Source organism: Brienomyrus brachyistius, chromosome 22 (assembly GCF_023856365.1).
Source record: "Brienomyrus brachyistius isolate T26 chromosome 22, BBRACH_0.4, whole genome shotgun sequence".
Lineage (NCBI taxonomy): Eukaryota > Metazoa > Chordata > Actinopteri > Osteoglossiformes > Mormyridae > Brienomyrus > Brienomyrus brachyistius.
The window spans coordinates 4,066,072-4,092,465 of record NC_064554.1 but is presented as its reverse complement, the minus strand read 5'-3'; the positions used below and the strand labels follow the sequence as shown (position 1 = coordinate 4,092,465).

The window sequence follows — 26,394 nt, the reverse complement described above, 5'->3', positions numbered from 1 at the left end:
CTGACTGACTTAGTCGTCCGACAATCTGCCTGACTGCCTCAAGTCCTTGAAATGGGAAGGTAGGAATAAGGAAACGTCGAATGTGTTGGTGGTCACAACAATATAATTGGCACTAATCTCTAAAATAGAACTTTTTTGTTGGTCCTTAATTCACCATTAATTGCTAAACGCAGGAAATGAGTTTTTGTATGCCGTATTTTTTAAAATATAGCCAGTCACTATTTTTTTAAAGTTTGGAAAATCTGGGTTAATTTGCGGATCTTCCGTGTAGTTTTGAACTGAAGTGGCATCATATTTTTTATTCACTTTGCTGTTTTCTTTTAATTCTAATCAGCTTTAATAATACTGAACGGTGTACAATTAAATGTACACTACGCTGTGCTCATGTTTTCCACCAAAGATTCTACATTTTTGGCATCTTTTTTGGTATTTATGTATTTTCCATCGCTGATATTTTTCTTCTCCTTACATCGAAAAGTAATAATCACACGTTTTTTGGTGGAACTCTTCGTTTAAAGATGTTGCCAAATTCACGCACTGTTCCTACAACCGCTTCAAAACATAATATGTCGTCATTTTCCCATACGTATTATATCGTCATAAATTGCATTTCTGAAGCAGATTTCTCACATGTGTTGAATGGTATTGAAATACAAATAATGCCCTGCACAGCGGATTTTCATATTCTCCAGCTCATTTGAGGCAAACACATGGAATAGCCTAATGTGGTACTTAAGAACCAAACGTCGTATGCGGTTCCTCTGTGGCGTGCACTTTTTGTTCTTTATGCTAATAACTGCGTCCACTGAATCTGGCCTGATATGTGCACGTTGGTGCTCCTTTGCACAATGAGCAGTTTTTTTTGTCCTCTTTTAAAAATACCAGAGTGGTAAACATCAACGGACGGGAATCTCATGCAATTGATAGGAGAATTTGTAGCGCCTTTCGGGGAATTAACTACTGGGAAATAACTTATAAAAGGGACTCTTTGTTTTTTCTTTTTAGCAGACAACCCCTAGTCTCTTCTTTCATTTTTCTCCCCTTTTTCAGTAGGGAGTGATTGAACAAATGAGGCATACATTAGTGTGCCACTTAGTGAGACAGATGTCACCAGTTTTGTATGGCGGAGCTAGTGAAGCTACTTGGCGCCATTAAAGATGTAGGGTTCCCATGGCGGGGGAGGGGAAAAGGTGGGGGGTGGGGATGGGGGTGGGCATGACAGAGGCTTAATTTGGCTTAGATGCAGTTTGGTGCCAAGTTAAGAGCTTTAGGGATCAAATCAACATCATTCATTGGTAAGGTGGCTTGTTAGCAGTTAAATGATAAGAGACATCAAGCAGGAAGATACTCTTAGTGCGTAAGAGGAACGTAAAAACAGTTTAAATAAAACAGAGGTTGGAAGAACAACACAAATATCGGTCAGACCATTGTCAAATATTTCACACTTGTTAGATATTTCACAATGGGTCAAAAAAGACTCATGCTCAAAAGATATTTCATCTGTAAAAAGTCTTCTAAACCATTATAATTTCCAGGGGTATGAAATCATCTCTCCTACTTTCTCAGCTGAATTTGTTTTAGGATGTTTCCCCATTGTTCATTAAAATAACCCATGACGGCAAGCCTCATACAGATTTTCTTGTTTTTATGCAACCCATTTCTGTGAAAGGAAAATGTGGTGTCTGGGATGGGTGCTTCTACATTTTTGGCTTAAGTGTGGGCAGTCAGGTTCAGGTAAGGGACCACTGTAGTGATGTGTATCCATAGTGCCATTTGAGGTCAGAGTGTGAGTTCTTTTAGTTGATGACTGCCAGCTTACAGCAGGTAAATGTATACAGAGTACTCTGTGGTAGGGGAGGCAGGTGGATGTGCTTTCACAGTGGACCGATCATAAAATTTCCAGACCTGCTGTTTCACAGGCGTCAAGCTCAGACGACAACACCCTGCTTCAGCCTTGTGCATTCCACTGGGCAGCTTGCTTGCCTGTACGAGATTGCTGAGCGTGTTGCTTCTCCAAGATGTCAGTAGAACCCCCCCCCTCCCCCCCAAGTCCCAACACGCATATTCACACCTGCTTTCACTATTGTGTCAGCGCCAATCCCTGGAAGTTTGCCTTTCCAAGTGACTGAGAAGACTGAACCATGCGTAGATCAGGGGGCTGATCTCGTGCTTAATTAGAAAATCATCCATGTGGCCTGTAATTAAATACAGTGATATACATTTTTGCCATATTCATGCACAAGACTGTGGTTGTCAGTTGTGGATGTGTTTAGACAATAGCAATTAGAGAGATTCTTAAGACTGAATTGGTGGAAACAACTTGGTGCATAATAAAAGTTTAACATTCAGTGGGGAAATTAGTTTCAAATTAAATAAATATACCAGAGTCCTGTTTGAGGTGCAAAGTAGGCTGGCGGGGAGGGTTGGCTGATGCCTCGTGGAATTCATTCCTGTTTGTCAGGGAAGGCCTATAGGATAAACAGGGAACTTTTTCCCTCCAGTCGAAATGTGTCAGCTACCTGAAATCCATTCCATTCTTTCGCCTCTGTGCAGACATATTGCAAAGAAACCTGATCGACAGTGAATGTGAATTCCACCATTCAGGAGTTTTCATTTCACAGTTTTTTTTTTTTTTTAGAAATGAGTGATCTTCATTCTAAATGAACATACTGGAGTGTAAAAAATGGGGTAGTTTAAAAATAGCAATAAACACAAGTGAGCAACAAACACATTTATCCCAGTGTACTACATAGGAGGATTCACTGAGGGAACTAAAGTTGTTGATTGAAAAAATGTTTGAGAGGCTATTTGGGGGCTGGAAAGTATTATCTAATGAACGGTGTTTAATATTGGCGACTCCCGTTGACAGCTGAGCGACTTAGGGCTCGGAGCTGTGCCGACCCCCATGCGCATCGTGGCTGTGAGAAAGCCCAGACGTTGTCCAGACAGCTGCCTGGCATTCCCTGGGCGCCCGCTATGCCAGACGATCCCCACACATAATGCCAAGCTCGGGGGGGTGAGGGGGGGGTGTTTGGATGTGTGGAGAAAGACTTTGAGGCAAGGGGATGGGGTGGGGGGGGTGTGTGTGGGTGCAGGTGGCACAAAGCTGGCACAGTTGCTGTCCCCAAACCACGCCAGCGCCATCTGTCATCGGAGCGAACATCTGCAACCCAAGGTGCCCTTGTCACCCAGCGTTAGAGTAACGAGTCTGGCGTGTCCATTAGCCGGACGCCACGCGGAACCATAGAGACCAAGAGCGGCTGTGCGTGTTGAAATAATGCTACCGCTTTGGAGAAACGACAGCTCAGCCGGCCTCATGAGGTACACAGCAATTCTTATTCATGACACACAGGCATTCTACACAGGCCCGCTGCTGATGTGCTACCCGCTGTCCTCCTCTTTTTCTCTGCTGTATTCTTGTCCTCTACACCTGGCCTTCTTGATAGCTTCTCCAGTGCTCCTCGTTTCCACTCCATGTTTAAGATCACCATCTCTTGAGCTTTGTTTTGTTTTTCATCTAGAAAAAAACAACAGATGGCACCTCATCTCGTGCTATTTTTTTAAAAATTTAATCTCTTTTTCAAATTTTACATGCTAGTTTTTATTTTTTTATCTTGTTAAAATTCTGAGGAATCCTTAAAATAAGTTAAATGTATGAATAAGCGTATAATAGTTAAAGATGAGCTATGTGTTGTGTAGTCATACTTGTTTTTTTGCCTGTCTACTGGTAAAGGGGTGTCGGGATGCAGTTTCCAGAGTGTGCCACAGGGGGCGCTTATGCTGTCATTTTGGAGAGCAGCATCTGTAAAGGCCCAGCTTAATGTATCGTGAGATCAGGATCTGGAAATGCTTATGCAGAAGCCCTCGGCCCAGCTGATTGTGAATCACATCTAGATTGTAAGATGACACCTTTCACCTCGTAGACCCTCACCAAGCTGATATGTAGTTTGCTAGTTTTACACGAATTGGATTAGGACCAGAGTAATTTGACTGTATCTTAAATAAGGATCCAGATGTATTACCTGCCAAACGGGACCTGTAGGCATTTAAAAACAGGAGTGTGTTTTATACAGTGGTCTGTTGTTATTGGCTTCTATCACAGATCGTTGTCCGTTTCTCTCGTTTCCTTTATGATTTTGCTCCATTTTGATGACTATAACAGAAAAGAAGCTCTTCCTCTGTAATATATCTCTTTACCTGTGGCTCTTTCAGCAGAGGTTCTCTACCTAGATGGGCTCTGGCTCTTTTCACATATTTTCAGAGGTTTCCAAGTTTACAGGTTATCTGATCAGAATTCCAGCACCTTTGCTCACTTATATGCTCATAACAAGACCTTTTTCCTCCTTTTTTTTTTTAAAAAAAAAACTTCTTTTCAGTGTACCTTATTTCCCTCCTGATTTAATCTTTTAAAAATGTATATGTCACACTATGATTTTATCATGAATAACTAAACAGAAACTGCTGCATGTAATTAATATATCTACACAGACGCTACAAGAATTAATATATGCAACACTACCTTGAAAGATCCCACAGACTGATCTGCTTCTTTCACACACCTGCCCAGTAATACTTTTTAAATCCAGTCAATTGTTTCTGGGAAAAAAAAACCTGGCAGACAATTAGCCATTTACCCAAAATACACAAAGAACAAAACAGTACAGGTAAAGGAGAAAGCTGCTTTGTGCCGGCATGGCGGCATCATCGATCCTCTTGTAATTAGTCACAGAGTTTGTTTATTTTCTCCTCATTTAAAGCTCACCTTTGTCCTAATGAGCTCATTAGTGAAGGACCCCTGCAGTTGCTGGCCAAAGTTGACAGGTTGAGGAATGCAGGTATCGGCAGTGAAACAAAACCATGTGGTAACACCAGAAATTAAGCCTGCTTGCACATACACCCAGGCTGTCTGTTCAAGAAAAATGTTACATTAACTCTGTATGTAATTTTTTTCCCCCGAAAATTTGAATATAGATGTGATATGCAAGACTTAAAGTGCATGAATAAGGAGTAAATTGAAAACAAAAAAGCAAAAGTTTCCCCTTTCTGTAATATTTATGGGAAGGTGCGTACATATGGTTTGCATAAATTTAAATAAAAATCTGACTTGTTTGTCTCTGACTTTCGCAGCTGCGGCTTATTTTATACACATGTGCATGTATGTGAGCTGAGGTGTTGCTGGGCGTGTAAGGTGAGAAACATAGCGCTTGTGCGTCTACTAATATGAGCGCCTGATGCTATAAATCCCTCATTAATGTCCACTGGCAGACGCTCCCCCCAGCTTTTTCCCTTCGCCTTTCCCTCTCATGGCCAGGTAGCGTGGCAGTACTGGCCAGGAAGGGAGAGAGGGGCACATGCGTGGTGATTGGGGGAGAGAGAACAGGAGAGTGCTGGCAGAGAAGCGATTGGGGAAAGTAGAAGCGGGGGAGGATGGGGAGGGGGGTCACAACTCAAAACAGATGGCAATGCTGGCGCCCGGCTCGCTTCAAAATCTGTTCAGAGCCGATTTCCACATGTATGAAAGGAAGCCAAACCCCACCTCGTGCCAAAATCTCAGGTTTAACCCCTTTGGAACCCCCCAGAAAGCTCGGTCTTTCTTGCCCTCCACAATAAGGGTATGTCTCAGGACGGGTGGGTACGAAACAACAAAACGTGGCCCAATACCCGCTCCTCTCACACCGCATCCTTGTGTGCATACAGACGCTCGTTTGTCCCGCAAAATAGAAGAGGGCCTCTACTGGGGGACTTAATCTACACGCAGAGAGTGCGGGATGGGGCGTGCAGACAGGCAGCCAAATCAGCCCACAGCAACTCGCTACTGATCGTCCGATACAGCTGGACAGGTAGACGGAGTTTGACGCACACAGAACAATTATCCTTAACTCGTCTAATTGCAATTAAATTTGCAACGTCCATCTGGGCCTGCAAAAATAAAAAGTACGCAAATGGAAGCTGCATTCATAATGCTCAAAGGCAAAGGATGCAGACAAAAGATGCCTGGCCCAGATCAGCCTAGAGGAAGCCTGGGAATTAAGTCTTGTGAAGAAGCAAACCAGGTGGCTGGTTTCAAGTGTGGAGGTTAGATGGGGCAGCTGGTATTTAAGGAGCCTGGCTTATCTAACACACTAAGCAAGGCCGTATTTATCGTGCATATTTAATATTTAGCTTAGAAATCATACATTGTACTATTCCTGGCTGGTCTTTCTTTATGTAAATCCAAGTCAATATGTTAATTAAATTATTCCAATAATAGATTGTTTGTAATATTAAAAAGGAGTGTCCATTTTAAGAAATGTTTTAGTATGTTTAGTATGTTTTCAAAACATTTTGTTTGAGAGCAAAAAAATATTTCCCATCTCCTTAATATTTGTTAGTCAAAACATGTAATGTACAGCAGGCACCACCAGAGGTCGCTAGACTCCTCATTTCTCTGTGGCTGCTTTGTCCTCTGGTTTGAATTTGAAAAGCCGTCACAGTGGTACCTGACCCTAGCCTGCAGCACTGGCCACTTGCGTGGTAGCACATTGGAACTAGGAGCAGACACCTGTCAAAGGTTACTGGCACTAGAGCATTTGAGCCATTAACAAATGTTTGTAAATGGAATTAACTACCCTCTCTCTCTCTCTCTTTGGAGTTCTGGTGCCACAAATTGTTTCCAGGCTTTCACACATAGTGACACAGTGTTTGGGGGCTGTGCGGATCTGAAATAATCACAAACAAACCCAAATTATATGCCTCTGTCAGTAATGGGGCAGCCTGCTTTAAAAAGGGGAAGGTTGAAGGAAACCTTTTTTAGAAACAGGAATGTCTAAGCCTGAGGCAGGTCAGCTGTTAATGGAGTGCTGCTGACTGTGTTACTTAATGTTTTTAAGGCCTGGGTTCTCAGTCTGACAGGTAATATTTTAAAAAATTATGTCTAAGGTTAATATTGTTAGCTGTGAAGATGTGAACATCCTCATAAGGATGTGCTGAGATGCATATGTATGTTGTTTTTAGCCTGGATGAAATAGCAGCGCATATCTGTTGCGGACCTCACAGGGATAGCAGGTAGCTGGTAGGTGGATCACTGTGTGAGTTTGAAACCCCAGGGCTTCTGTTTGAAGTCCCAGGTGGGGCTCAGCTTTAGTTCCCTTGTGAATTGATGCAGTCAGATGTGTAGCGGTATAAACGCATAAAAACTGTGTGCTGTTATTCGATAAAATCATTGGGCAAGCAAGTGAGTATAGTATATAAAAGAAATCGTAGGTGAAACAAAACCTATACAAGTTCAGCAGAGATGCTGGCTTCGTTCTGGATTGACCATTGGAGGTTTTCAGGGTGGCACTGAAGCGAGGGAGACGCAGAGGAGTGGAAAAAGCTGCTGGGTGTAATTGTGTTACAGACTGGCAAAGGCAGCATGCAAGAAGATCTGGGTGCCTTTTGAGTCCGGGCATTTCGGACGAAGCTGGCATGGTGGCTGGTGACACACACCCAAGCTCACACACACACAGCCCAACAATGGTCCGCTTTATGAGGTGCCCACCAATACCATGGCAACCCCCCTATTCCCGGCAAGACGAGACTGGTGGTGTGCCAAAAAAATGCCATGGTCCCCCCACCCCCGAACCACGTTGCCCAGAAACCTTTGAAACTTAATAAGTGAAACCAATGGGACTGAGAAAATGGGGTTGGCGAGTGTGTGGCAGAGTAAGACGGACAAAACTGTGGGGGGAAAAAAAACCCTTGAACCTCTCTGGGGGAGAAGAGTTGGTCCACTGTAGAACCAGCTCAGCCTGAAAGGCCGCAGTGGCACTGCACCTCTGCAGATATCGAGCTGACTGCTGTGAGGTGAGGCTCATGGGTCATTGATGAAGTTGACACAGGATGGGCTGGCCGGAGATGCACAGACTGTTATGTGGACTTCAAACCCCTCAGGTAGTGTTGCCCGGCCCCGCCCCGTTACGGCGGCATCACCTCTGGTAAATGTCCTTTAGAAGGCGGATTGACGCAAACCCTTTTTGCAGTGATGTGGGTCCTGTTTGGAACTGCCACAAATTCTGATTGTGCTGTGTGTGTTTGTTGGAGGTCAGCACTGGAGAACAGCAGGGAGGCGGAGCTTTAGGGGTCCTTTCAGAGGTGTGCAGGGAACGAAAAAGGATGATGGTTGAAGTTCCAGAGGCCAGCCGTTTTTGGGACGGGCCGGCGTGGGAGTTTCGCATTAGGGCAACCGGAGCATGGGTGGGGGTGGTGATGGTGGTCTGGGGTTTCCGTGGTGATTTCCATATTGCCTCAGGGTCATCTGGGCATGATGCCCACTCCTGGCACATATAGAACCCACTCAGGCACGGCCAGATTAAAGGCAGAGCCTGGGGAGGGGGTTGGGGTGTGAGATGTACAAAAGGATCTCATCTAGATGCTCTTTGAAAATGTCCCCCTCCCAAATTAAGAATGTGTGCAGAATGTAACTCCTGAAACGATTGTTCCCATGTAACTGGCGGATGGTGATTACCTATCAGCTCGTGCCCTAGAGCTCTCGCACACCGTATTCTCACTCCCTAAAACCCCACACGTTTGCCCTCCTCCCCTTACACTGACACATCTGTGCACAAAGGCACCTCTTCACTTTTTCTCGGTGACTCTGCTCGATGCCAGTCAAACTAAGTGGCCTAGAGCCGGGCTCGCGCTGGGAAGAGGGTCTGACGTTTGAGAGAAGCATGCTTGGAGCAGACCGCATGTCACCGCACTCTTCATGAGGCACAATGAGGTGGCGTGGGCATGGGGCTGGGGACAGCGTGTGTCCCAAGGGAGGCCAGCAGAGCTTAATCCCACGTTGTTGTGGTTTCCCTTGAACACTTTCCCACTTTCCTGTCAGACCCTAGCTCAGATATTCCATCTGATTCCCTGTAACTTTTTTCGCCATTTTGCGCCACCCCCCTCCACAAAACCCCTCATCTTTATATTTTACTGTCAAAAGGCTAATGTACCAGTGTGGATACATGTTTGCCACGTGTGTCTTTTCAAGTGCCTGTATGAGTGTGTTCTGCGTACTGGCCAACACCTTTGGTTTGATAAACTTAAGCTACCCGTGAGGAAACAGACTGGCAGGCTGATTGCAGCCTCGGTCTATCTAGGTGTCCCTTCACTGAGGTTCACATTCTGATGTCACTGATCCAGTAATAATGGTCCTTCATGGATCCTGTACCAGCAGCAGATGTCCAAATAGGGTTGAATATTAGTAAAACAAGCTGAGGATGACACACAGCCAGTATGGTTCCCTTTGTATCCATCCATGATACTGTCAAATACTAAAAAACTTAAAATGGACTTGCTAGAAAAAACAAAGAACAGAATCACTATGACTAAAAGAGAGCACATACATACACACACACACACACAGAGGCACACACACACACACAGAGGCACACGGCATGTCCTGCTTCAGCTGGCAGTGTGGCAGGGGTCCGTCTGTGAGGGCTGAGGGGTACATATGGTGAAGCCTGGGCACAGCTGGTTGAAGAGGGGTTGGCGCCGGCCTTCTTTTCATGTCGCCCCGTTCTCCCCAGCACAGACATACTGGCCCCGTGTGTGGGTGTTTATCTGTGTATGCATGCATACATGCATGTATGTATGTATATTCCCTGTGCCTGCGTCCACATGCCCTTTGCTTGGGTATATGCAGCCTCGTTGTGTTGTGATCACAAGGGCAGCAGCTTTTGGCGTCCGATGGCAGTCCTAAGACTCAGGTGCCAGCTGCACTGGGCCATCTCTGCCAGGTTGCTGTGGATGGCAGAGACAACCCCCACCTCTCCGCTCTTCTCTCTCCATTTAACTCATCCGCCCCCATAGACCCCATGGTGCTGCACTGAAGATCCCATCCGACCACAGTACATTACATGGAAACTGCACCCTGCTCAGGGATCTTTGATGCGCCATCAGCCGTTCCATAGCCGCCTACTTTCGGCCCTGTGACCGGCAGGGGCCTCCACAAGACCAGAAAGGTTTTGCTTACACCTGGCTCCAGGGCCCTGGGAGGAGCTTGAGTGTGCTTTTGAAGTTTGATGGAAAGACCCTTGAAGACCCATGATCTGAACTCTCCGACTCCATGTCCCCCATTTTTCAGTTTTGGGCTAGTCTTATCCTGTCACAAACTGCTTAAACTGTACTTAATGGCACCTCCATCCACCTGCGCATGCACATTTAGACTCTTTCTTCAAAGGTCATTTCTCGCATCTAGAAAACAGATAAACCCCTGAGCCCCATCAGACTTCCTGAAGGCCAGTTTGTGGTGTCCAGTGCCAAACCACACTGACCTCTTGCTGTTTTTCAGATGAACCCCACAGCAAATACACTTCAAAACATACACTTTGTCTGCTGGCCTGCCCATAATCTCTCAGTCCAGGAACTGTTGATCCCTCTGGCTCTGTCCAGGCTTTCTTGTGAATGCTTCTGCCCCCACCGCCCCCAGTTAATCTCTGCGTTACTGTGCAGATGTCCAAAGTCATCTTGCCATGTGGTGGCACTGAAAGTACCTGCAAGGGAGTGTGTGTGTGTGTGTGTGTGTGTGTGTGTGTGTGTGTGTGTGTGTGTGTGTGTGTGTGTGTGTGTGTGTGTGTGTGTGTGCGCGTCAGTCACTCAGTACATTTACATGCACACTAACAATCCAAATTATTGTTTTAGTCCAATTAAAACTGGACTTTTAAAGTACATGTAAACATGTTAGTCTGATTGCTCTGTGTTACTGGTACCGGCGCCGAATGACGTCACAGTGGGAGGGTGGTATTTTGGGCTGAATTTGAAAAATGACTGTGATAGGACTGGACGACGTGTGATATTAATATCAACATCACATGTAATGCACATGCAATTCTTACATCGCTAGTCAACTAGATTAAGATCAGGCTTTTTCTTACCTTCAGTTTGGTACAGATATTATAGTGCAAAGAGTCTCGCTAAAACATTTTTACAGTCATGGAAAAAACCTATAAAGTTTTGCAATTTTGACGGTTATTCCTTTTCAAGATTATCTAGTATATGATTACAAATCAGTTTAAAGTTTACCTCTGCTGCTTTTACATGAATGCTGCATGCGTTCTCCAAGATGATCATTTTCATCTTTGCTGTTTAAATTACTCCTGGATGGGCTCATGAGAAATTTGTTGAATTCTTTTTTTGTTTCATAAATACCACAGTATTTATTACAAGAAAATTACATTGCAATATCTGAAAACTTTCCAATATTCTGCTGCCATAGTATATTATACAAAATACTTTATTTCTTGTTATGCTCTCCTGATCTTGCTGTATCTGTTCTTCTGACCAGATCGCAATTAAAGCTTGTGTCTCTTCATTTGTCCACACATCCATTATTAGTAATTGCTTATTTTTTTACATCTGTGACATAATAGGTCAACTGGAAAAGCCTAATACTAACAGCAATGAGAATTGGGGAATACAAGGGGAGAAGTGGGCAAGAGGAAAAACAAGTGATGATGGATGGATGGATGGATGGGGGGGGGTGACAGTGAATGAGAGTAAGACAGCCTCCAGTGTGTTTTGTTTGTGCTCTTTTAAGAAGCGCCAGGGAAACAGATTAGAGGTCTTCATCTGTCCCATGGGAGGACAGTTCTGCTGCCCCCTCCACAGCTGTTCCTGTAGACCAGTGTTTCCCAATCCGGTCCTCGGGGACCCACAGACAGTCCACATTTTCACTCCCTCCCAGCCGCCGGAGCTGGCAGGGCCCGGATCTGGGAAGGAGCAAAAATGTGGACTGTCTGGCAGGGAGTTTGGAGGTAGCAAAAACATGGACCGACTGTGGGTCTCCAGGTTGGACCGGGTTGAGAAACACTGCTGTGCGCTTCAAACTCTGCCCAGAATTAACTGCCTATGGGTACAGCCTCACACTTATTTACAAGTCAGAGTTCACACCAGGACTGCATTTCTTTCATTTGTCTGTACATGTAAAGTCTGTGTTCTTTTAATTTAGGCTTTTATTTTACATGTCGTGCTGTTTGGGTTAAATGACTGAAAGGTGAATTGGTAGTATATTTCATAAAATGTACAGTTATGAGTATTCGTACATGCTTTTGATTATAAATGTCTGAGGAACGGGAGGCTATCTTAGCGCCAGGGCCAAAATGCACCCTGACTTTACTTACCCCTTGTACATTTTCCAGGCTGTTGTTTTGCTGGGTGCAGACCATGTTTTGAACTACTTGCCTTGTTCTGTCTGAGGGAACCAAACGACTTCGGAGCTGAGAGTGACGAATGCTGGCGCTGCAGGAACATGGATATTTTCAGCCCCCCCCACACACACACACACAAAACCATGGTCTGTGATCCATTCAGGGCCATCCCCTATGCTCACTGTTACTCTAGCTGACGTGGGGGCATGCAAACATACACGCACACTGGTTGCTGTTGCTAGTTATCATTGCTGAAAACCCCATCATGGTAGTAGGAGATAAGCTCCTTGCTCATTGCTTGACCTCTAACAAATGATCCTCCCCCTCTGGCTCCCTGGGCCCTGTGCAGGAACATGATAAAGTGGGAGGAACCTTGGACTGTGATGGCTTTCAAACACGGAGGGACCAGCTCTCCTACTGGATGAATGCCTTGCCACAAGCCAAATGCAGATTTATCTTGCAGAACTCTCTTTTACAGTTTGATCTACAGCGGTGGTTCCACTAAATGATGCTGGAGGCATTCAGATGTGATTTCATGTAATTGAATTTATTATTCAGCACCTGTTCTATACATGTGAACACTCCCTCACTGCCATGTCTGTAACAACAAACCTATCCATGTCACTGCACCAGCTCTGTGTACATGACACCTAAAGGGGATTGAAACTTTTCATTTCAAAGGACTGACCACACGCTGATTTTGATCTAAAGTTCTTGTAGGATGTGGGAAGGGTTATCTTCCTATCTAGGACTCATTTTTTATTTTGTAAATCCTTCATTTACTCACTCTCTGCATTAGTTCTGGAATATTATCGTTGCATTGGATAAAGCTGATCAATTGTTTTATCATCAGCATCAAAGACAGATAATTTATGCTAGAAATGATGGGTCGAGGCTTTTTGAAACTCTGAAAGGGCTGACTAGTTACCAGGCACCCTTTTTATAGTTGGCTTTGCGTTTGTGTATCCGTTTTATTTTTACAATGGATCTCAGGCTGATTTTTGATTTGTCTTTACTTGTGTTATTTTTGAACTGTTGACAAAGGTGTGCAGCCAAGGTCCTTACAATATAATTCAGAGAGGTTTTGAATACATAATTTGTTTTCACATGAAAAAAGAAGTCTGTAGTGTTAGAAAAATAAATAGGATGAATGCAGAAAGGTATAACAAGATTTTATTTGAGCTTTAAGTTCTTTTGATTTTTTAATGGTACCTTCATGTTTCAAGTTTTCCAGTAATACTACAGAGGATTTGTAGGTACTTCCAGAATAAAGTCACACAATGTACTCTGGATAGGGTGTACCATGCCAAATTGCAATGCTAGTTTGTCCTTGTCATATCTTAGCAACTACACCTTTTCCAACGCCTAGGTTATTCTTCATGCTTGGCTGTCAAAACAGTAGAGTTTTATAATTGCCGGCTTTTGTGTGGGAGTTTCAAGGTTTTAAAAGTATACTAAGTTCATCACTATGGTTATTAAACAAAATATACAGAGACAGGGTCCTTGTAAAAATATTCTTGCATTTTTATGTTTTTATGTGAATGTGTATGACAGCCTTCTCCTAAACATACAAAATTTGTGCTACCTTCAACTTTCATTGGACCCATGCACATAAAAGAATTAATCGCTAACGTTGAAAAGAATTTAATAGTAGTTGTGATTTTATACTGATCTTTAGCTTTCGCTTGATGATTTACAAAAAAAAAATTGGAATGCAAGAAAGACTGATATTTTTGATCACGGAAGAAGGGAGCGCAGTGACCACGGATGCGCAGCAATTTTTCCGTCCGTCTCTGTGACTCAAAGTCATTGAATTCTTGGCTGTGCCCTTTATTCGCGCTGTTTTTTTCCCTTATGGGTTTTGTGGATACAGAAAAACACGAGAATATGAGAAGAAAGGTCTCTGCTCGTAATTAATTATCCGGTAGAGGGAACTTGTCAAGCAGACAGAGGGTTAAAGAACCACAGCGAGCTGAAAGTAGACATGATTGCTAAACATCGTTAATACTACGTTTTTAATTGTACATGTTATAAGATTTTAACAAACATTCATCTATTAATATGAATGATATTAAGGTCAAAGGGCAATGTAGCTGAGCCGAATCTGTAAATGCACAAATATTTTGTTGGCTGAGACTATTGCGGTACATTACGATTTTATGGAACTTTCCCCAGGGCAATTAGCAAGAAAAAAAAAGACGTATCAGCACAAAAACTACACGGAATTATACTGTTTAACAAATAAACTAGTACTCATAAAACAAACCGTTTTCCATGCAATGGGTATGATATAACAGAAGAGACGAAGCTTAAGTTTACTTTTAGGTCTTCCAAAAGTACTATCGCAATGGTAATTTAAAGTTGTGCTAGAATGTAATATGTCCAGCTCTAATATGAGCAACTTGAATTGTCTTGTACATTCTATTGTGCAAAATGTGTTCAATTGTCAGTACTCAATTCCGCATTAAGCCACGGAGCAGAAATCTGGGGAAAACCCTTGGTGGTCGGTTTGGATCCGAGTTACGTTTTCGCTGTCATTTGACATTTTTTCGGTCTAGTTGCTTATCTATTTGATTAAAAATGAATTAATGCTATATTAAAGCATTCAAAAGACCTGACACGTAGCTCACGCTTTATTTCTGTATTTTTATAATGTGTGTGTATTTTATATATATATATATATATATATATATATATATATATATATATTTATATAAGGAAGTAGGCTAAAATAATTACACCACGGACGTGTTTCAAATGTGTTACAGGCCTATATACAGCGTGACATTTGGCGAGGTTCGCACACAGGGGTTTTGGCTAAAACTTATTGTTCCGCGCTGTGGTTTTTATAAAAGACTGGCCCAGCTAAACAGCCCAGACTTAAAGGCCTAATACCCTTTTTCGATTGTGTGAATATAGCTCTCCAAATGCATAAGTACTTTAACATCTCGTTATCATTACAAGCAAAAGAACTAGAAGATATTTATAGAATTATAAAATTTGTATCATCCCAATACAAATACTTTAACACCATGTGGCAGTGATGGAAGATCCTTTAATTTTTTTAAGTAAACAGTCATTGAATGTCACACTGATAATTTGTTCTGTTACAAAGTACAATTAAAGTATTTCCTGCATCAAAATTTTGTCGCAGATCAACCTATTTTAAGTTTCAGAAGTTCTACCGTAGCCGATAGTCCGAAGTGAGACACATAAATATAATGTAATACACTTTAAGCGCATGTCAAATAAATAGGCATGATGGAGCCTTAGAGTTATTAAAATAATAACAGAAACAGTCACACTTGTATGTATGCCGATCCTCGATCCCTTTCTCTCACTGCGCACTGGTGCTAAGTTCTCTTTTAAATGTGCCATAATTTCTTTATTTTGTTCTTCGTCCTCATTTTTGCTTCAGTGATGGAACAGAATTGCAGATAAAATCAGAATTGTTTTGTTCCACTTACGGAATCGAATAAAGACAGTTGAATTCGCACACATAATTTATCCGTTGAAAATCTAGGAACATTAACAGACACAAAACAGTTTTGGTTACTCGGTTTTAGTTATATGCGTCCGTTTTAGACAAAAAAAAATGCAAATGACGTTTTAAAGAAATTTAGGGATACAAATGTCATCCAAGGTGGCATGTATTAATATCTACAATCCAGTTATTTACAGATCCATTTATACAACAGTTTGTTAATGTTAAGGAGATGTGATTTAATATTCTTAATGTATAATGCTTCGGATTTATTAAAATGGCCGTGAACAATTTAAGCTGAAATATATTCAACCGCTTAAGTTTGACGCTTTAAAAAAGGCTGGGAATCTGAGTGAGGTAATTAAGTGGTTATTTGTATACCTATAGGAGAGATGAATACACGTCTACAGGAAGCAGGTTGTGTGTTATAGACTTTCTTCTTATTTTCTGATCTTAAAAACTTTTAAAATAATCTAGAGCAAATGGTCTTGCGCTTATTCACTAAAGTACAAACAGTTGGCCTATGCTTGTGAGATAAAGTGCTTAGGATTTAAATCCAGTGTTTTTAGTTAGCAATTTTCAACCATTTTGTGAGAGCTTTTTTTTAAATGTTAGCAGTGCTATATACTCAATATACGGCATATGTTAGCTAGAATGTAAGAATTTAGCGTCTCAGTACTTTGGGAATTCATATAGTTGAAATTTAAAACTTTGTCAAGAATTCGGAACCATCCGTAACGCTTTATCATCAGCTGACTCACTGGAACAGGGAGAAACCTTGATTCCAGGAGGAATTGGACCACAGAGCTTTTAAACAGAAAAAACTACTGGATTTGCTGTTAATTAAAAGCAGGAAATTTAGCGTAATTAGCTGTTCAGCTCTGACTTTTTATTGGAACAAGTGATTTCTTTCGAAATTGAATTCAGAATTTAAAGTGAAAAGTTCTTCATTTTTTGGTAGGGTGTTGAAGTTTCATTTTGAGTCGATACATCAGTGTAAAAAGTAAGAAGTTTGTTGTTCATCGTTCAGCGACGCATACAGTCGTATTGTATAGGTAAAAAAAGCTGGCCTAATGGTCTGAGTTATCTGCATGATTAAGTCCAGCACTAGCTGGCGATACTACCAGAGAAATATGATTAGAGAAACGAAAGGACACAGCATTAACTGAAACGTAGTAATCCATATTACTCATTTTATTTAATCTTTAAATAAATGGTTGACATTAAACTTAAATCTGTAATGAGCGGCGAACACCTGTAGAGCTGTTTTTCCTCCAGTACCTTCGATTACTTTTAGTTTGTATTAAGAATTTACTTCAATGACTTGTTATAGTCCCAGCACGTGAGTATTTTCAGTAAAAAAACAAAAACAATTTATTATATACAACTTTTTTTGCTATGCACCGAGTTCATTATATTATAAACATTAAACACCAAATACCTGCAGTTAAATTATGTATACATACTGTCATTTTGATTGACGTGACGGTTAACAAAAGCCTCATAGATACAGCAGATCATAAACATAACCTTGTGTATATTTTATTCTGAAATGTAAGCTACTTTAATAAAGTGAATAATAATAATAACGATAATAACAAACATTACCATTATGCATTAATTTTACTACTACTACTTTACACATAATATACAATAATATCGAATCTTTACATAAATGACTTTCGCTTGCTCCTTCAGAAGTTAAGTTACTTAATGTACTCCTAACACCTGTTAAGACCCATTAAAGTTGATTGTCATGAGCGGTTTCGTGTTTTAATCCATGGAATATATTGATATGTTTTATTCTATTGTACTTTTTGCATGTTCCTGCCAAAATTATTTGACTTTCCATCTCCGATAAAGTGTTCAGCCGTTGCCAAATTGATGTCGAACGTATCATACTGCAGGAAATTCTTCGACTGATCAATTGGCTGGTGACTAATAGCGCAGGCGCGTGCTCTTCAGGAACCTTACAGCTAAGAGCGCAGTAACAACCCATCGGAAAGCGTCGCGTCTGAAAACGATTATATTTAATGAAAAAAATCGTTGCATTACGTAATATTATAAAATTCCATATGCCACGTTATTCACATTTCTAATTAATTTCACTAATAAAGAGCCCTATGTGCACCTTTTAAATACCGCCAAGGTGAACTATACAATTCTATACAATTCTTTGACAATTGGGGAAAAACAGACCAGGGCGCGAAAAGTTTTGAATCATTATGTTTTTCATTAATAGATGACACAACCGGCTACACGCACTAAGATTTTTCTTAAAAGTAGTTTATATATTTTAGACCTTGATATGGTTATAGAATTTTAATACTATATTGTTTGTTTATCTTCAGCTCCCCAACCACCCTTTCCTTCACCCCACCCCCGGCTTCTGCACTGTTGCATCTGAGTATTAATCCCCGCCGTCCATGATTTACCCCGAGCCCGTATTTAATTCCTCTAAAGCCCCAGCTGCCGCCTTGGTCACTCTCTGAACACGACAGACTGTGAACCGCTCTTCTTATTAATAATTCACCCGCTCACTAGTCCCTTTTCTGAGCGCGATAGACCGCTTCGCCACAGTGCGCGTTAGACGACACTTAAATTCGGACTGTTACCTACACATACACAACTCGTGTATATTTAGCTTATGCATGTGTATTTCCCTCTTAGAAAACTTTAGCGATCTTTGCCTCACTTTTTCCTCTTGGATGTTTGGTTAGCGATTATTTTGGTGCTCGAGATGATGACTGTTATCTCTTTTTTAGTTTAATCTTAGTCCTAAAGACGAGGAGAAGAGAAAGAAATCCCACATTTTGACAGACGGGAAAAGAAGGGCTCAAAGTGAGGCGATGATCTACTTCGAAACTTAAAGATCTACATTTATTCTGAAAATATTCGTATTATATAATACTAATTATTTATTACATTTGTTAGGTTCACTCAAAACTTTTATTTTAACCACAGTTGCTTACGAAATAAGCGTTTTGCTCGGATTCTGTTGCTCTCCTTCGCAAGCCGGAGAAAACGACGCGTCCAGACACTTCAGTAGGTCTTCTGGAGTTCAGAAACCGCCAGTTTTCGCGATGGAAGCTGTATACGCTTAAGTTTGAATAAAATCTTCCTGACTGTAGGAGAGACGGAGTGATTTTGGCTAATCTATCTATCCTACCTTTTCCCGAGGAAGAGCCAAACCATATTTTTATGAAATGCTAGCTGGTTCACGGTGCGTTTTGTATTAAGTTTTTTTTTTTTCGCTTCCGGTATCACCGAAGAAACCGAGTCCAACTGACTCTCCTCTTTGAGAAGCTGAACTTCATAAAGAGGAAAATGGGTCTTTGAGACTGGTGGCAAATGTCCCTGCTCCACAATGGTACGTGCATCGTAAATCAATCATTTGCTGTTTTAAATAAGTTTGAAATGTAGCAAAGAAGCCGTTTAATTTTAAGCAAAAGAAGTTTACAGAGGAAATGTTGTTTCTGGCAGTTTTAATACATAGTTGGCTGCCAGTGTTCCCCGTTTCTAAGTTTGAGAACCATCATTAAATGAGACATTAAGATCCAAGTGGCAGCAGCTCATTAGCACTATATATTTCGAATTTAATTCTCTTTTTAACTCTTTACTTTAGCGTGTTTTATCTTTACCACTGTATGTGACCGTGAACTTTGTTGTTCCTCTGACACGTCTCCTATTTAGATATCAAAAATGCGTGATATCAAATACCTGGTAAAAACAATTAGCGCCCCTCCCCATCCAGTTCTCTCTGATCAACCATCCTTAACCTTTCTTTACAAAGTAAAAAGCGAAGTCGAGTTTGGTTACAGTTAGTGTCCAGATTTCCACTTCATTACTACTTTTGTAACATGTATTCCTTTTGGCGCGTGTGTGCTAATATACCAAGTCAGTATCAAAAAACGAAGGAATTGCTAATACCATAGCACAAAAGTAAAACATAAAAAGAAACATTTTAATAAGAACATAAAAACCAGGCGTCATGTTGGCAGTTCAATTGCAGCACGCACATATCACACCTTTTTAAACTTTTTTGTTTCTTTTAAATATTCCTATTCCTGACTAAATTCAAAGAGAAATTATTTAGTCGGGGAAAATGTGTAAAAAGCTTCTGGTGCTGGTTATACAACCGTCTTTATTTGTTTTAGAAGCATTGAGCAATACATTGGAAATTAATTGCCCGTTTTCATACAATTTGCCAGTTAAACACAAATATTTAAGGCTTATTAACAGACTGGGTTGTCAAATTTGTTGAAACAATGACTCAGCCGAACATACGCGTCAAATGACGACATTTCCCCGGGAAAACGTGAGACATTTGCGAAGCTACAGGTTCTTCGCTGAAGATTCACGTTTAATTCATTATATATTAGATTAAATAGCTATTTACCTATTTGTTAACTCACTCTTTATGATCTCCTTCTTTCCATTCAAAATGGGAAATGGGTTTTAATGCAACAAAATCTTTTATTCAACGTCATTCAAATTTGATTTTAACACGTCCTTACGTGTTTTTTGCTTGTAATGGCTATGCGCTCCTCCCAGAGCCGTTTTATGATATTTGCCAGATATCCAAATTAGCTTTGAATGAGATTTCCCAGTCAGACAGGTCACTGAGTACTAATTTGCGAATCTTCTAAAAGGCTGATGCTCCCTGATGCTGATGATCACTGTCCCTTCAGTCTTTAGAGGGTTCAGTTAGTTGAGTCAGAGAGTGGACAGCCTCCTGCTTTAGGTCAAAGTTAATCTCTGCAAGGAGCATCAATAACTGTGACATTTTTAATGTGTCACTAATGGGCCTCCTGTACTTTTATGTAATCATCTTTCCTGCAGTGTTTGAGAAGCTCTCATATGAATGTGAGCTTTCCTAGCAGTTCCAGAAAAAGCTGCCTTGTACAGTGCCTTGTAATGTTAGTCAGGTTTGTTTTAAAAGCTGTTTGAATTGCAAAACAGGTGCAGCCCCCTAACTGAGCAGTTCAGTGTGCATTCGAGAGTGGAGAAATTATCAAGTGGCTGTCATTTTGTGTTGGTTGTCATCATCTGCTTGGCCGCCGGCAGGCTCTCACCTTACTTCTGCCGTTGTCATTTATATTAATCCAGGCTGAAGGTCCTGTGGAGGCTTCCTAGGTCACTAAAGCCCTAACGGTATGCTCAGGTCCCCCATGGAAGACTGGCAGGAAAGCTTGAGAAAAAATTACAGTGAACGACAGACATCTATCATCCCTGTATTATTGCTACAGCTGAACCCCTGCACAAACATTATAATTTTTATTATGCAGTGATATATAATTGTATGCAATTATTTATTTTGTATATAATCTACACATTTATGGTTTATCCGCATCCTATGCTTGTCGACGTCTTGAAAGTCTAGCACTTTATTAACTTTGCTCACTGACTCATTGATGTGAGTGAGAGACTTAAACCTGCCTAGCCTCAGGAAGGCTATTTCATCAAAACACATCTTCTCCTCATCCAGCCATAATGGCTGTTCCTGTCCCTGAGGTTCCACATTTCACAGCTTTCAAAACATACTTTTTTTTCCTCCTTTCCAGCTGTGCTACCGACAGGGTCTGCTGTTTTGTTAATGAAATGTAAAACGTTCTCATTGAAGTACAGAACCTATATGTTCCTTCACAATCATATGCATTTTTAAGCCATGCCAGCCAGCCTGTGTCAATATTTTTAAAGGATTCTTTTGACTCGATCTTTATTTTTACAGTTTAGTTCATAAAACAGAAAATACAGCATTTGTGAAAATATTTGTATTATTATCATCAAGGAAAAAACAAAAATAGCTAACTAGCTTCAAACAGCATGATTGTGGGCCAGGGAACCACCATCAAAGGGGGAAAGGCTCCTCAGTAATTAGGAGTTATATATCCTCTCCAGCTAGGATGCCAGTATAAAATATCACATTTTCCCAGAATTTTCCCCAAGGTGGATTTGGCTTAGACAAACAGAACGTAAATTTTGCTTCAAAAAATGTTTTTTTTTTTCCTTTAACTTTTTGCAAACAAGATTTGTTTGTCTTTGATGTCATTGCCATCTTGTGCAGGTTGCTTGGCTTGTTGTCTGGCACCAAATTCCCATGCCCCGAATGGGCAAAAAAGCAAACAAACCAAAGATAGCAATGAAAATCACCATCATAAAATGTAGTGATCACAATGACAATGATAATAATCATAATGGAAATCACCAGGTACCATGTGGATTGTTGTGTAGCCAGATCAACTGGTTTGGAAGAGGGCATGGGAGAAGCAGGTGCTTGTTTGTGTGTCTGTATCTGGAAGTGTGTCTGCACTGATTCATCCATTGCCATGAAACGTATGCAAATTTATACCCCAAACCACATACATATTTCAGATGTTTTGTTTGTGCAAGAGAAGGAAGAAAGAAGCAAGAAAAACAAGAGAGGTAGATTACAACCTCTTTATAGCTGCAAAGGTCCTGTTTTTATTTATGGTTGATGTGGGGATCGCAATTTACCAGTCAACGTCCCACTCTTCAGAAAATATTAGTTTTTAATGCCACATAAAGTCCTCACTAAATATCCATAAAATGTGGTACTTATTCACTCAAGATACTATGATGACTTTTGTAAAAAAAAAAAAAAACAAAAAAAAAAAAAAAGATTTTTGACAGTCTTCATTGTAAAAATAAAACTTATGCATCTTTGATTCATTTTTTTTACCCATTTAGGTCACCAGTAAATTCCCTTTTGCTTGACTTTTCCCCCACTTGTTTCTTAAATGTTAATTAACTGTAGCTTTGAGAATGGCTTTGCTCAAGGCTGACCATATGGGTTAGCTATATATATAATGATGGCATATATTATTAATACTATGTTCCATAAAATCATACAGACTTAGAATTGGGCTGGGATGTAGGAGAGCCACACGGGATGGTTAGCACCGACATATGCTAATTAAAACTAAAGCAGTCCAACGAATGGAGTGAATCTGAGTCCACCCAGGTTTTTGTGCGTCTAACGTTCCAGTCTTCATCCATCTCAGTGTACACCTTTCTGCCAACTGAGCACTTATCATCCTGGGAAGTAACCGCTGACTCAGTGATGTTAACACCTGTGAATGAGATGGTCCAGTAGGTGAACATGGCCTTGGCCTCAGCCATAATAAGTATCACAATGACAAGGTGGTGTTAACTGCAAATGTTTAACAGTTGGATAATATAAGCATTAAGTTCTATATGAATATAAAGATTGTTAGATATTAGCCACATGCTATTCAGCTGGGGCAGATTCCCCTTGTGGTGAGAAGATCTGAATAGTGCTTTTTTCCCACCACATTTCTGTGCAGTGTGGTTATCCATCAGCTGGGACTCATTATGGTTCAAGGTATATGTCTGTCTGTGAGCTTGTGTGCATGCGTGCGTGTGCGTGTGTGTTTGTGTGGTGGGAGAGCGACGCCCTGATTATGTGCACACTACACTGTTTGACGGGGAAGGCCGACAGACCAGGAGTTCATGCATTTCATTGTGTGTAACACACTGCATCATGCTGCTCTTTCAGTAAGCGCAGCCTGGGTTCGGGATGGACATGAATAGCGAGTTTCTGTGGCGAAAGTTTGGATACAAGTCCTGGATGTCGCAGAATTTAGGTTCTGTCCCAGTCAAATAGCACGGGTTTGTCCCAGTTCAACAAACAGCACAAGAGAAATGGTCTCTGATTTACTCTGGGAGCTCCAGATAGTGTCTCACTCAGCATACAAATGAACCACCTTCAATGGAGATGAGCGCAGATACTATTTCCCCCTGCGTCAGAGGCCCCGACTTGCATAGTCGCGTGCAGCTGGAATGCTGACTGCTATATGAAAAGTTCACAGGTGGAAATTATGGACAGCAGAGGCTTTTTTTCATTTTTTCTTTTTACAGCACGCTTTGTGGTGTGATCCAAGTTCAACAGAAATGCTCGCTCTGGAATCTGTGCTGATACAGAGTAACGTGACACGTGCTCACTGTACCCAGTGTTCTAAATGAACAGATACACTCCAAAGTGCACATTTTAGATGTCTGCTGAGTCCTATCTCACCTCCCCAGCCCGTGTGTGTTGGTCATATTGGTTTGTAAATGCGTATACTTGATGCCTCATACATCCGGCTTGCGGGTATTGGTGATGGAACCAGCCCCAGTTTTACCTCGGGCTGGGTGGAACACAAACTTTACACAGGTGGTTATATCAGGGGCAAGTATGAGTGAGAGATGAATGGAGAAAGGAAGGCCTTCTGCCAATGCAAATGACTCTTATGTTGCGTTACAGGCCAGCGAAACTTTTATGGTGAACGAAGATCCCTCCAGAGGCCCTGGACTGCCTGAGTGCTTTGTAGTGTCCGATTCGTACAGGGTATGATCAACCGCTCTATCTCCTGCTTCTTCTTATTGTTGCTGTAAAATGTTGTTTTAACCATGTTTGTGACCGATGGCCGTTTTTCATGCTTTCGGTAATTGCACCCGCAATCATGTCATTCTCAGCTCTACCCCTCAGCTGCAAGCCATTACCCTCATTATTTCCGCACGCACTCGAGAGAGCGCGCAGTCGGCCGCCGACCCCCTTTCTCATGGGAAAGAGAATAATAATAACGGTAATATGCGGCATGGAGGCTGGCGTCGAAAATGAAAACAAATCAGGGCAGCGCAGTGTTTAGGGAACCGTCAGCTAAGCACCTTTTGATTTATATAGATGGAAATATAAGGAATATATGCGGAGAGAAAATATTGTGCAAACTGAATGATGGCAGCACAGACCGATTTCTCTGTCTTTGTTTTCAGTTTTAGTTTTAAGGACACCTCTATTGTAACGTACTAATTGTCCTGAGTACAGAAAAATACTTATAATCACGGTAGGAGAACTGGAGGAGGCGGAGCCTAAAAGCATGACATTTGACATCGGGAAGAATCAAGGAACGCATGAACATCAAGGAACGCATGAACTGGCTGTTTAACTACGTTTGCTGATGAAATGGCAGGAGAGTACCTTACTAGTTCCTTGTTTTCCCTACCTGTCTTGCATCTTGAAGTTGTATGTGCTCGAGCCACTGACTGGGAGTGACTTTGCTGGATGGTGGTAGAGGCAGCGAGACTGATGGTTGTGAGCTAGGAGATGGGATGATGCCTGGTGAGGGTGGGGAGGTAGGCGCGCTGCCTCCCTGTCATTTACATTTAGGTGGTTAAAATTAAGGTTTGAGGAGAATAGCAATGATGAGGACGAGGATACTGTGCACATTTTTTTGTTATTTAGAATTCACTGTGATGTCGTTGCCAGAATTTTGAGTGACCTATGATGCACAATGTTGCAACTTGACAGGGCTCTATAGTCTGCCTATATGCAATTTTCTATTAGGGCACATGATTAATTAGATAATTTTTTGAGTGAAAACAGCCTCATGCCTCTAGTAAAATACCTGTGAGCTTAGCACCCTCATACCTGCCCATGGCCGTTTAACCAAAGCACCTTATTTGTTAGCTGTGGAGCCAGATGAGGTGGGTATACCGTAGCAACAGCATTGTATAATGCTAAACAGCAAATATGTACATTTCAGTGTGTGAAAAGGAAACCGCAAAGTCTGACTCTAACAATTACAGAGGGTTCCCCCATCTGTTTTTAAATGAGGGATTTGCTGAATTAAGCCATTGAAATGTGGGACTCATTTGAGGGTGATGGTAGAAGAGCATTTGGGCGTGCAGAAATCTGGATTCTTGAGTAATAAAGCATTCCTCCTACCCGCTGCCCCAAACCGCGTTCTGTAACCTTGCGCACTTGTGGTTGTGCGCGTTTGTTTTAATAAGTTTGGAGAGGAGGAAAAAAAGAATGATCCAGGCAAGAGCAGACGCCCGGCTTTGCAGAGAAGCTCGAGAGAAAGCAAAAGCATGAGATGCTGCAGGTCTTCGAGGTTTGGCCCTGTGGGGCGTGGCGGCTGGGGTGTAAGTAGGAGGGATACAGGACACAGTGAGTGCACCTCCCCCTGCCACTAGCTCCCCCCTGGCACCAGTGGACCAGGTATAATAATGGATCCCGCGTCTGCTGAGGTTTCTGCACCCCTTGTACCCCCCAGCTGCAGTGAGCTCCATCTGAGCAGCACAAGTATGGGCCAAAGTCTTATAAATCTGCACAACGGTTCCAAGGCTGCGTTTTGCTGCCCGAAGCTGACATCAACCCCCCCCCCCCCCCCCACAGGACATCCTCCAGGAGTGTAATATAAAATCAGTCTTAAAGAAGAAGTGACACTTTTCATGACATTCTCTACTTCTTCAAGTTCATGTTTTGGATTGTATGATTGTCTGTGTTAAATATGAGGCCCGCAGCACCCAAAATAAATTGGTGATGATTCTCAAAGCTACCCGAACATGGTGCATTGCATGACAGAAACTCAGCATTGTTTGTGAATACCTTGTAGTTTGTCTCAAGCTTCGAAATCAGCTTAACTATGCTATGATTTTATTAGCCAGATCTCAGGTGTTTCTAAATGCTCACGTTAAGGGAAAGTTCCACCAAAAATAAACTATAAAAAATAGCACCCATGTGGAAATGCTTACTGTGCAGATTGCGCTTGACACGGGATCTGTAATTACTTCTTTGTTCTATGATTTGTGATCTTTCTCTGGTGAAAAGAGCTGGATCTAACCACATTTGAATTCGTACAGTATTTGTCAATGGTTGCTGATAGCCAGAGCGCACAAAGAAATCACACTGTGCACCCATAAGCCCTGTTAGATGGGGGAAAAACA

General features: G+C 41.7%; 1 protein-coding gene across 11 annotated transcripts in view; it reads left to right on the top strand.

Annotated features, from left to right (window-relative positions):
- Positions 1 to 18,208: 18,208 nt before the first annotated feature.
- Positions 18,209 to 26,394, top strand: part of nfixb (nuclear factor I/Xb) — a 97,633-nt gene continuing 89,447 nt past the window's right edge. For 3 of the 11 annotated variants that reach the window (XM_048992350.1, XM_048992352.1, XM_048992348.1), the window contains exons 1-2: positions 18,216 to 19,012; positions 23,930 to 24,013. In XM_048992350.1, coding sequence (XP_048848307.1) covers positions 19,010 to 19,012; positions 23,930 to 24,013 — 87 coding nt within the window. In that variant the 5' untranslated portion in view covers positions 18,216 to 19,009. Of the gene's footprint in view, positions 19,013 to 23,929; positions 24,014 to 26,394 lie in introns of all 11 variants that reach the window. The other 8 variants (XM_048992345.1, XM_048992342.1, XM_048992339.1 and 5 more) reach the window with 6 other exon arrangements.